This window comes from Melanerpes formicivorus, unplaced genomic scaffold, assembly GCF_026170545.1.
Source record: "Melanerpes formicivorus ecotype bairdi unplaced genomic scaffold, bMelFor1.0.p_v2 SCAF_24, whole genome shotgun sequence".
Lineage (NCBI taxonomy): Eukaryota > Metazoa > Chordata > Aves > Piciformes > Picidae > Melanerpes > Melanerpes formicivorus.
Genome location: NW_027142376.1, coordinates 4,447,309 through 4,460,627, shown reverse-complemented (window position 1 = coordinate 4,460,627; position 13,319 = coordinate 4,447,309). Strand labels below are relative to the sequence as shown.

Genomic DNA, 13,319 nt, shown 5'->3' with positions numbered 1-13,319 from the left:
AAATATCAACTAGTTTGAAGCACAGAATGTGTGGAAATACATCTCAAACCTCCTAAATGGATCACACTTCAGAAGCAATTTTATGCCAGTAAAACATGCAGGAAAGCAAGAAATTAAATGTCAAGTACATACATGAGTACAGCAGGATTTCATCCTCCATTTATAAAAACACTTCTGTAAATTTGTCTAGCAAGATACTTTGTCTGTATCTATATCTCAGGGTTCGTGCACCGTAGATTCCTCACAGATTCTTCCTTTGGGAGTGATGTAGCTGTACAACATTCTGAAAGTAAACTCTTTCAGCTAAAGTTAAATTTCTTTGTGGAATACACTGAATTTCACCATTCTCTTGCATTACCCAATAAGTGTGACCCGGACCTTCAGCTGAAACCACCCCTCGGACAGGTTTAGCCTCTCCTGAGGGGGAAAATACCCAAACAGTTTTACCTAACAGATTCTTTTCTCTAACAACAGGAACTCTATCACCTTCTACTTTCTGTAGCAGATCTGAATGTGCAGGTCCGGCTCGGTTCACTGAACCTCTACTATTTACCAGCCAGGTTGCTTGTGCTAAATGTTTTTCCCAGTTTTTCAAAGATCCACCCCCCATGGCTTTAAGAGTGGTCTTCAACAAACCGTTGTAGCGTTCAATCTTCCCTGAAGCTGGTGCATAGTAGGGAATGTGGAATATCCACTCAATACCGTGCTCTTTTGCCCAGCTCTTTACAAGGTTGTTCTTGAAATGAGTTCCGTTGTCTGACTCAATCCTCTCTGGAGTTCCGTGTCTCCACAGGATCTGTCTCTCCAGACCGAGAATGGTGTTGCGTGCAGTTGCATGTGGAACTGGATAAGTTTCCAACCATCCAGTGTTTGCCTCTACCATAGTAAGCACGTACTGCTTACCAGAACGAGAACGTGGTAGAGTGATGTAGTCAATCTGCCAAGCTTCACCATACTTGTACTTGGACCATCTGTCACCATACCACAAGGGCTTAAGTCGTTTTGCCTGCTTAATAGCAGCACAAATGTCACAGTCATGGATGACTTGTGTGATAGCATCCATGGAAATGTCTATGGATCTGTCACGAGCCCATTGGTATGCTGCATCTCTGCCTTGATGTCCTGACGAATCGTGAGCCCACTGAGCTAAGAATATCTCACCTCGGTGTTTCCAGTCAAGATCAAGATTAGAGTCCATGTCTACTTGAGAAACTCTTGCAGCCAGATCTGCCTGATGGTTGTGTTGCTGTTCCTCAGTAGCTTTGCTCTTAGGAATGTGAGCATCAATGTGTCTCACCTTCACTGGAATTCTCTCGATTCGATCAGCAATGTCCTCCCACAGTTCAGCTGCCCAAATGGGTTTTCCTTTTCTCTGCCAACCACTCTTCTTCCAGTTCTTTAGCCAACCCCATAGAGCATTGGCTACCATCCATGGGTCGGTGTAGAGATAAAGCTTTGGCCATCTCTCACGTTCAGCTACATCGAGAGCTAGCTGGACAGCTTTTACCTCTGCAAACTGACTGGATTCTCCTTCTCCATCCTTTGCCTCTGCAACTCGGCGTGTTGGACTCCACACTGCAGACTTCCACCTTCGCTTGTTCCCAACAAGATGACAGGAACCGTCTGTGAACAAAGCGTATTTCTTTTCATCATCAGAAAGGTCATTGTAAGGAGGAGCTTCCTCAGCACGAGTCACTTTCTCCTCTGGAGGTTTAGCACAGTTGGTACCTTCAGGCCAACTTGAGATCACCTCCACCAGAGCAGGCCTTTCAAGATTTCCCATTCGAGCTCTCTGTGTTATCAGAGCCATCCACTTGGACCAGGTGGAATCTGTGGCATGATGTGGTGTGGAGCCTTTGCCTTTGAACATCCAATTCAAAACTGGTAATCTGGGAGCTAAGAGAAGTTGTGATTCAGTTCCAATTACTTCAGAAGATGCTTTTACTCCTTCATAGGCAGCTAGAGTCTCTTTCTCTGTTGGAGTATAATTAGCCTCTGAACCTCTGTAACCTCGACTCCAGAAACCAAGAGATCGTCCACGTGTCTCACCTGGGGCTTTTTGCCACAAGCACCAGGTTGGACCATTGTCACTTGCAGCCGTCTACAAAATGTTCTTAATGTCTGGACCATCTCGGACAGGTCCCAGACCCACTGCTTGAATCACCTCTTGTTTTATCTGGTCAAAGGCTGCTTGTTGTTCAGGTCCCCAGTGGAAATGGTTTCTCTTTCGAGTCACATCATACAGAGGTTTCACAATCTGACTGTATCCAGGAATGTGCAGTCTCCAAAATCCCACTATCCCCAAGAAACGTAGGGTCTCTTGCTTGTTTGTGGGACTTGCCATGGTAGAGACTCTATTTACCACATCCACTGGAATGTGTCGGCATCCATCCTGCCACTGCACTCCCAGAAACTGAATCTCTGTGGTAGGTCCTTTCACCTTGTCTCGCTTGATGGCAAAACCTGCATCCAGAAGAATGTCAATGATTTTGTTACCTTTCTCAAAGACTTCCTCAGCAGCTTTACCCCAGATGATGATATCATCGATGAACTGGATGTGTTCTGGAGCACCGCCTTTCTCCAGAGCATCGTGGATCACTGCATGACAGATGCTTGAGCTGTGGATCCAGCCCATTGGCAGCCTGTTGAAAGTGTACTGGATTCCTCTCCAGGTGAAAGCAAACTGAGGCCTGCATTCCTCTGCTATGAGAATAGAGAAGAAGACATTAGCAATGTCTATGGTAGCATACCATTTGGCCTCTTTGGATTCCAGCTCATACTGGAGTTCCATCATGTCTGGCACTGCTGCACTCATAGGTGGAGTTTTCAGGGCATGGAAGTCGACTTTCAGACGCCAGTCTCCACTCTGCTTTCGCACAGGCCACACTGGACTGTTGAAAGGTGAATGAGTTTTGCTGATGACTTTCTGACTCTCCAACTGACGAATCAGATTCTGAATGGGCAACAAAGAGTCAGGGTTGGTTCTGTATTGTCTGTGATGCACAGTCTGAGAAGCAAGCGGCAATTTAATGTCCTGCATCTTGTGTTGTCCCACAACTGCAGATTCATCAGAAAGCTTAGGTCTAACAGACAGCTTCAGTTTTTGTCCATCAATTTCTGCAGAAGCTACTCCAAAAGCCCATTTATAACCTCTAGGGTCTTTGAAATGCCCTTCTCTCAGAAAATCAATTCCCAAAATACAAGGTGCATCAGGTCCGGTCACAACTGTATGCTTCTTCCACTGTTTACCAGTTAAACTTATATTAACCTCTACCTTAGTTAACTCTTGAGATCTACCAGTGACTCCCAGAATAGTTACAGGCTCTGATCCCTGATAATTTGATGGCATTATGGTGCACTGAGCTCCTGTGTCAACCAAGGCCCTGTACTTCCGAAACTGTGAAGTGCCAGGCCACTGGATGTACACATCCCAACAGATTCTGTTATCTCCATTATCCCTCTTCTCCCCCTGGTGGAAGGCAGGGCACCCCTAGTTCTGGGGAACATGCCCACATGTGCAATGAGCACACTGTCCAGTGTTATAACTGGAGCCACTGTTGGAGCTATTGCAGTTGTCCTGGGAAACTGTGGAAGTAACAGCTACCCTTCCGGTATTGCTACCTCGGGTTCTGCCATTCTACAGTTCCCTCAGTCTCCTGAAAAGATTAGAAGTTGGTTGACCATCCCATCTGTTCATGTTCTCACCAAACTCATCACACAGAGTTGTCCAAATACTCCCCTGTGATTGCCTCTGTGGTCTGTTTTGGTTTGATCTGTTTTGGAATGACCTATTTGAAGGACATCTATTCCTCACAGCTGAAACTTGCATCCATCTGGAGGAAGAATTGGAATTATTTCCTTGTATCAGTTGGGATATGGAATCTTTCAGCTCTTTCATGCAATTCTCAATTTTTCCAGACAGAGTTTCAATGGCTGAAACCAAACAAACATGTGTCATGCTATCCTCCAATTGTCTCATTTGATCAGTGAAATGGCCAACCACGATTCTGCGTGCCAGAATAATTGCATAATTAGGAGGCGCAAGTTTGATGAGCTTTTTAGCAAGACCAGTTCCTACAGAAATTTCATCAGGATTCAGAGTTTCATGGTTACCATAGAGTACCTCTCTAACAGCAAATTCTCTCAGATGCTTAATTCCCTCATCCATGGATGAGGCTCTGGCCAGGCTGATCTAGTGTGGGGTGTCCCTGCCCATGGCAGGGGGCTTGGAACTAGATGATCCTTGTGGTCCCTTCCAACCCTGACTGATACTATGATACTATGGTAGTCCATGGTTTAGGATCCCATGGAAGATCATCTCGGGAAGGGTATCTCATGAGAGCTGCCAATAAAAGGCGTATCCACAGAGAAACCTTACCGAGAGACCTGCCTAGATGTCTATCTATTCCATTATCCTTTGAGAGAGTGCCTAGCTGAGATGCTGACTTGTCTCCTACCATTAGAGCTGGTGCACCTGTATCAAACCATCTACCAAGCCAAGCTAGAACTGGCTCATTCTCTGCTCTGATGTAATCTTTCCGCACATGTCTCAATTCTTGCCTCGGTGCTGAGGTGTTTTGAATATCATCATCTTCCTCATCTGTCTCATCCTCCTGAAGTTGTTGTCCCCATGCTCCTGTTGCCACTCTCTTAAGGATGTCTTTAAGCTCAGAAGCACCTCCAATGAAATTTGTTTAGAATTACCTTTGTTTTCCTTATTATACCAAAACTTTCAGCTAAAGTGTCTCAGTAACTGTCCCGTTCTTAAAGGCGTAGCCTAAAACTGTCACACTGAGGGTTTAACAAAACCTGATGTTGGCCAACTTAGCAAAACCTACTGAAGTTGCAGGCCAAGTGATATGGGTATAGGAAGGAAATAGTTACATGATGATGCAATAAAACAGAGAAACAAGAAAAACCCAATTAACAAAAAATGCACCAGGAAAAAAATAGCAACTGACCAAACCTCATTAAGACAAGGAGGAAAGGTATGAAATAAAAGAAGTTCATTCATGCTGTATAAGAATACACTTAATTATACACACTTGATGTAGGAACAGAACATTCTTAGTTTTAATTCAAGAAAACAATAATCAAGGTGTGCTAAACAAGAAAGCTTACTTAGCATTCTTTCTCTGCCTTCTGTATGCTTCTTTCCTCTATCAGCAGTCCATCTACTTAACATCTTTGATACTCAGCATGCAACCAACATGGATGGACTTCTTAGACACATGGTACACATTACTGAACTACATGGAATTTTAAGCAGAAAATGCATCCGGGAAGTAGTGTTATACAGCTGCATGCTTCATAAAAAGCAAATGCCATCGTGCCAAACTGGGCTTAATCCTTTCTCCAGATATTGTGCATGTACAGCTGGCTATCTTTTCCATAGCCTTGAAACAGAAGTCCAGTAGATAGCAACTGAGTCCACATCTGAATGCAAAACCAGACCCGCTACTTGTATGTTTTAATAAACACAGAAATTGAGAGAACTATTTGATTATTGTTTTGGTTTTTTGACAGGGAGAAAATTGCCCTAAACCCCATGATTTGCACATAACTAAGTGAGTAACATCCCACAGAACAACAGAAGACTCCAAGAGAAACACATACATACCTTGGAAACTTGTGCACAGCGACACAAAGTAACTATGTCCAAGAAAGAAAATATTCTAGGAAGAAAGGAAAAAACAACAATTAAAACATTTTGTTATGAAGTCAAACTAATGTGTGGATTGAAATTTCTGTAGTTCTGTGGAAGGATGTCAGTTACACAAGAAGCAAATTAAATGCAACGTGAGTGTTTTACCTAATCATTTTGTTATTGATATTTAAGGAATAATATCACAGCTATCATGAAAGGCAGAAACAACATATTAGAACCAGCAGGTGCTGTCTCTGAAAAAGCAGTTTTCTGTTTCCCCCTCCTTACTACCTGAACATGTACAAATGATACCAAATTCTTTTTCTCTCCTTTAAATTCAGAGAATCTGGCTTATACACCTTTAATTATGGGATTTTTAGAAGCTGATGAAGAGCAAGAAATGGAAAACTCCATAGAAGTAAACCCAAGTTCAAAATATTTAAGTACCAACACAAAGAAAGATGAAACCATTTTCTAAAGGGGTTGCACAATGACTACCAAGCCCAACACAGTCAGCATCTTTTTTTAGTTTACCAAACCCCAGTAAAACTGAGAACGTAGCAGTGCCATTCTAACCATGGAACCAGTTCCCAAGGTTGCCAACTTCGAATAATTTTCTTGAAAGAAATTTTACAGCATCACAATTAATTTTGCTAAATACCAATTCCAAACAAGAATGAAATTTGTTCAAATGACGTTCTCAGCTTAAGCATACAATATAGATCCTAGTCCAAAATACATTTCTATTACAGAGATTGCAAGATATGAAATATATGAAAGCTGTTACTGCAATTCACTTACAAACTTGCCAATTAACTTTTTCAGTCATCAAAACAATGAACAGTAATAATAAAAATTTCACCTTCTAGTGAGATGTTAACACAGAGAAGCAAACAACTGGTAAGAGATACAGAATTTAATCATGTAAAACCCTGGTTACTATTTTCCAAGTGGAAATCTAAAGCTAGAGCTTGAAATGGATGCCTACATCTTAAGTGTTGTGATTTCAGAAGTCGAAAATTGTAATGGAAGTTAATGGAAGTACTTCTTGAACATAACAGCCTTCTGAACGCTTGTATTATGATCACTTCAGATACTCGGTTTCCAGCATTTTATTAACACATGAAAGAGTGTTTCTTTTCCACCACACAGCAATACATTTTCTCAGAAAACCTATTAGTCATGCAAAGAGTAGGACAGATATTCCCAGAACCTATGAAATAATTTATAAAACCCCACTGATAACATTTATTTTGAATTCCCCTTGCCCCCCTGCTGTGAGGCAAAGGGCAGATGATGAAGGTGTGATTATGCTAGAGAGCTGCAAAAGCTCCTTGGCTTGTAGAGGCTTCTTCATAGTACCACTGGATGAATGGAATCAGAGAAGGATTTTTGCAGATTTACAGAAGCTGAGACATAAAATACAGATTTCCATGTAATTTGTAAATAAAAGGCAAGGTTGTGACAAACCATTTCATGTCACGATGTCCTTGCCTAAATGAAGAATGTGACATGCTTCAGAAGTGATGCATCAAGTTCTACTGAAATAAGAAACAAAAGAAGAAACTGTATGATGCCAAAGACAGTATTTTAGGTATTTTACATATCTCCACAACTCTTGAGTTGTCTGGCAGACTGTCTTCATGCTTGACTGTTTATTGCTGTTAAGAGATTAATGTTGAAGTAAATTAAAAACAAAAGCAGAACAGATGTATTTATTTATGCTCCATTCTGTATGAAGTGACATTTTAAAAAGTCAGAGGCTAAAAGAGGTCACTCTATGCTAAAAGCAGAAATATTTTTGCAAATGTAATGCTGCTGGCTTTTTAATTTTTGTTCTAAAGAAGAAATATTTTGCAAGGTGGCCCAAGCTGCTCCCATCAGGATAGGTAACAACATTAGGACACATTATAGCACAGCAAAATCATATAATTCATTAAATACTATGATAGATAAGACACTCCAGAAAATTCTTTTATCATTCCAAGAAGTCATTTTGTCAACTTGCTTGCAAACATTTTTTCCCACACTTTTCTATTTACCTTCTGTAGTACAATCATACATGTGAACCACTACCTTCTCTACTTGCAATCCCACAGAACTACTGTCAAATACTTACCTTTTAGGGAAATTAGCCAACATGATACAAGACTAATGATTTCAAGCCTTAGAAAGTCTTTAAAAGACTTTAAAGTCTTTAAATGCAACAAAGAAGCTGAGATGGAGAGTGCAACCCTGACATAGTCAATTACCTGTCAGTGTCAGACGTTGCCTTAGGGTGAAGGGCTGTGTCAGCAGGCACTTGTAATCTTAAAAAGTGGAAAAAAACAGCAAGTAGGGCAGCTGATGGCTGTATAGCACTTCTGTCCTCCATAACCATAGCTACAGAGATGGAAGCTAGCAGAGCCAGCAGTAGGATTAATTTCCACTTAAGTCTTTGGCACAGATCATTATAGAGGGAAACTGAAAGTTAATAGATCCACAGAAAAGTTTAGAATCATCTATTCCAGTATCACAGCCTATTAAATTCTCCATAGCTACCCTGTATCAAGCTTAAGAGAGAGAACCCACTCACCAACAACTGAAGCTTTTCAAAACCTTCCATCCCTAAGCACACACCAACTCTGGGCATATCCCATGAGTTAGGCCCTGTAGATCTTGCAGTGTTCATAGGAGCTGCAGCAACATGAGCTTCATGCCAAAGGCACAAAACATTGTACAAACTCACAGTTCCTTGACTCCTTTATGGTAAACTTGTATTTGGCTAAAGCCTAACTTTCAGGAAAGGATCCATTCTTAATTCAAAAGCCTTCAAGAGATGGAAAATCACCACCACCTCTGGTAGTTTGTTCCACTGGTTAATCTCTGTTAAAATGTTTGCCTTATTGGCAAGGTGAATGTCTGACTTACAGATTTATGCTTTTTTCTACTTTTCTTCACCAAATTAGAGTGCTCTAGCAGTCAGCTTTCTCTTCATCAAGTTATAAAGCCACTTATCATGTCATATTTAATTATTTGTAATAATATTTTTACTTCAAGTCTTTAAATCTCATTTTCTCTGCACATGATTTTTCTAGTATGTTTCTTCAAATGTAGACATCAGAAGCATGTGCAACACTAAATTTATTGACAATATGGCACACAGACATGAAGTATGATTTCACTACTCCCCTTCTCAGAGCTGTTTCAGGCCCCTGTAACAGCCTTTTAGACAGCACCAGACAGGAGTCTTTCAGCACCTTATCCACTGCAAACATGCTCTTCTGAAAGTCCTCCTCACGTGCTATTAGAATGTAAATGTAACACGGAAGAGTAAAGCCTACACACAGGAAAAAGTATCACAGAGATACAAAGTACAACATTTACAGATTTGAATTTCCTCTTTTACCATGTTTTCCCCCAAACCTCTCTGGAAGAATGCCCAATCATGCTCTGTAAACAAGCAACAGGGCAAAAGAGCACCTAGTTGTGAACTACACATCTCATCACAGCTCATCGCTTTTCAACGCAGATGGTCGCGAAGTCTCCGGTCCTCCACAGAAGCTGTGCTGTTATTTCTCCTAAAAAGTCATAACCAGTAAATTCAAATTGTAATGATGTTTTGCATGTGGAAGGTTTTTCTGGTCATCCCCCATTTTACTAAACACCATACTGAGGTATGAGACATCTCACCCATAGCTGCAGTCCAGCACTAACCTACAAACACATACAGTAAAAATATGGAGGCTAGAAAATACATAGATAAGATGAAGCATTTGTAGCCATAATCCATTAAAGTAGAATTTTGCATGCATAGATTATACTTACATGACCAAATTAACAATGCTGGGGTTTGGTATACTTTTGAATTTCACCAACTTTGCCGGTAAAGTTGGAGCTGGTAAACCTGCTCCACTGGTAAATTCCAGCAATACCTTATTGAGTAAAACCACACGCAACCTGCCTTGGCAAATGTGATGCATATTAAAATCTTAAGGAGTCTGACTATTTTTTTATTTAATAAGAAAAAACTGTCTTTCGGTTCATTTCAGTCAGGCCTGTTTTCAGCAGCATGTCACAAAAGGCTGACAAATAGCTATTTCTCTAAGAGAGACATATCCACTGACCTCCCAGGTCAATTATGAAAACAAACTCCTTTTTACTAGGGACATGCTACTTTCAGTAAAGCACTTAAATTAGAAATCTTGAGACATTCCAAAACTTTCCAGTAACTTTTACTTCTGAAATTTCCACTTGTAAAGCTCTCAAGCTAAGATGCCTTTCTCAGCAAATCTAAGTCCTTCAATAACAAATGCGGTACCAACCCCCCATTTCTTTACAAGTCAAATCTCCTTTTACCAACATGCTTATTGCTACATAATCCTGACACAATCCTGCACTAGCAATTGCAAAAGAACACCCTTTCAACAGGATGCCTAGCACCTATTTGTAGTTGAAACATTAAGTCAGCTTTGTCAACAACTACTCAGCTCTGCTCAGCCATTTTGTAATTACAGGAGAGCATCTAATTTCTTATAGCCTATACATTATCCACAAGAAAAGTGAATCATATTACTTGCTCCCTCAAACAAAATAAACATTTTACTTATTTGCAAACTATGGACATATGTATCACAACATTTTCAGTACCTATTTCTCTTAGTATCTCAAACTCAGATTATCAACTCTAAACTAAGAAACCAATGATAAATTCAAGAAGGGCCAGTTCAGGACGCAGCAACTACATTACACAGTAATTTCTTCTGCGGCGTCAGGTATGTAGCTAATAGATACAACTACGTCATGCAAATCACAGAGTGACTTTTGTCTGAAAAGGAAGATAGCACGTGAATGCACCCCCGCTGCACAGCTAACTTGTATTTATTCAGGTGTCGAGGAGGCATAATACAACTGAAAAGGTCACATTTTTGCAACCTTTTAAAGGCCACGGTAAAGACTCAAACACAACATTTATATATTCCAAGTGTCCAAGAAAAGTCCAACCCATGAAACAGATTTTTTGTTCTCATGCTTCACAAAGGGTGAGATGCATGCTAGAATCAGTTTCAACATCCTTGTTCAGATATGTTTCAAAGTAGCTGGCGACCTAACAGGTTAAATCAGTTGCTTCACTGCATCGCTTATCCTGTGTCATATAATGGCAAGATGCAAGAATCACAGAAATTAACCAGGTTGGAAAAGACATCTAAGATCATCAAGTCCACCCTATCACCCAACACCATCTCACCAACTAAACCATGGCACTAAATGCATGATCCAGTCTTATTTTAAACACTTCCAGGGCCAGTGACTCCACCAGCACATTCCAATGGCCAATCTCTCTTTTTGTGAAGAATTTCTTCCTAACATCCAACCTGAACTGCAAAATTGTTTTAGAATCATAGAATTGTTGGGGTTGGAGAGGACCTCAAGGATCATCCAGTTCCAACCCCCTGCCATAGGCAGGGACACCTCACACTGGATCAGGTTGCTCAGAGCCACATCCAGCCTGGCCTTAGAAACTCCCAGGGATGAGGATTCCACTACCTCCCTGGGCAACCTGTTCCAGTGTCTCACCACCTTCCTGGTGCAGAATTTCTTCCTAACATCCAACTTGAATCTACCCATTTCTTTTTTTTTTATTCTCCCCAGTCCAATCATTACCTGACACTCTACCTGACACATCTGCCCCATTTCCCCCCTTTTTCCCCTCAAACCCAGAGCACCTGGGCTTGAGCACTCTGTTGGAGTCTCCTCCCACCCCAGGTGTGGCTGCTTGGCCCTCCCCACCCACTCCCCTTTTTAATCCCCCCCAGGAAATGCAGAAGCCCCAAGCTGAGCCCATCTGGGCTGGAGGATCCTCCTCTCATCTCTGGTGAGTGCCCCTGGTGCACACTGGGTGATGGTGGTGGTGACAACAAAGGCTGGGGGGCCTGGTGGCCCCCCAGCTGTTAGGGCCAACATTGATTGCTACTCCTATGTTATCCATGGGTGCTGGCTAGGGCTGAGCTCCTCTGTGTGCTGTCTTGGCTGGTGAGGGTCTTCTCCTTAGCTCTGGGATGGGTGCAGGAAGGGTGGTGGTGGAGCAGGAGCTATTCAGTCAGATGATATTATGCTTGTTGCACTTTTTTTTACCTGCAGGCCCCTTGAGTCTGCTCTCCTCATCCAATATACCTCTGCTTTTGTGCTTCACTTACAGACCATTTTTTTCCCCCCTCACTGCTTCCTTTCAGAAATAAGGAAGGAAAGGAGGAAAAAAGCAATTAAACAAATCTGGAAAATGCATTCACTTATCAATGAACTCTGAACAGAAAGCCTTCAGGAAGAAGGCAAGTTGGAAAGTGAGAATCACTTCTTATGAATCACAAGATAAAGGTCATAAAGAACCCATAAAATGTTTAAGGATGTTGCTAGGTCATGTAGGAAGAAAATTAGGGAGGCAAAAGCACATTTGGAGCTTAGACTGGCCTCTGCTGTGAAGGACAACAAAAAATCCTTCTATAAATATATTACTAGCAAGAGGAGGGGCAAGGACAACCTCCACTCCTTGGTGGACATGGAGGGGAATGTTGTAACAAAGGATGAAGAAAAGGCAGAGTTACTTAACACCTTCTTTGCCTCAATTTTTACTAGCAGGACAGAATGTCTTCCAGACAGCTGGCCTGCAGAGCTGGCAGAAGGAGCCAGGGAGCAGCATAGTTTTCCTCTGTTCCAGAATGGGGTAGTTGGAGCTCTGCTCAGCTGCTTGGATCCCCACAAGTCCATGGGACCAGATGGGATCCATCCTAGGGTGCTGAGAGAGCTGGCAGATGAGCTGGCCAAGCTGCTGCCTGAGGAGGTGGTGGAGTCACTATCACTGGAAGTGTTCAGGAGGAGACTTGATAGGGTGCTTGGTTGCATGGTTTAGTTGATTAGGTGGTGTTGGATGATGAGTTGGACACAATGATCTTGAAGGTCTCTTCCAACCTGGTCTGGTCTATTCTATAGGAACAGACAGAAAAAGAATGCATCTTCTCTATTGTGGTTATGTTTCATAGTGGTAGATGCAGAGGAAAAAGAAGTTCAAGCTGGCTTGGAAATCTCAGTCACATTTCTCCACAGAATCACTGAGAAAGGGACATTGTGACAAGTGAATACCCATCCATCATACAGAGCAGAATCTCAAGCAGAAAAACTGTAGCCACTCTTACGAGAAAAGAATCTTAATCTTTACCATAATTAATTCATTATCAGTTAGGAAATCATTGAAGTGCTTCAAAAGGTAAGGGGAAGTAGAAAGTTTGCCAATGTGAATTTAATTTGTGGGGTTTGGTTAGGGTTTTTTTTGGCTGGTTTGTGGGTTTTTTAAATGCCATAAAAATGATCTTTGGATTTGAGAATGAGGCAAGTCACCTGATTTACCTACAAATTAAGTGGTATCAAGCTAACAACACCTCCATGCTCATCCTTCATGTCTTACTAAAAGTATTTGTGGAGGGGAATGATCTAGGTTTCTAATTTTAAAAGCCCCATGGATTGTCTGATTTAGTCACTTGTAAGTGCTGCATGAGCTGCAATATCCTGTGATGTACAGAAGCCTGTGTGCTGTAGCTCACATGAGCTTCATCAGAAGGTTTTTTTATCACTGTTGCAGCTACAGCTGCTCTGATATAGAGCACAGGCTTGTTCACCCCCCCCTTACCCCCCTCCCCGG

At 41.7% G+C, this 13,319-nt stretch overlaps 1 protein-coding gene across 3 annotated transcripts in view; it reads right to left on the bottom strand.

Moving 5' to 3' along the window:
* FBXL2 (F-box and leucine rich repeat protein 2) overlaps nucleotides 1–13,319 on the bottom strand; it is a 53,175-nt gene that overhangs the window by 24,209 nt on the left and 15,647 nt on the right. For all 3 annotated transcript variants that reach the window (XM_068152688.1, XM_068152689.1, XM_068152687.1), the window contains exon 3: nucleotides 5,621–5,675. In XM_068152688.1, coding sequence (XP_068008789.1) covers nucleotides 5,621–5,675 — 55 coding nt within the window. The remainder of the gene's footprint in view (nucleotides 1–5,620; nucleotides 5,676–13,319) is intronic.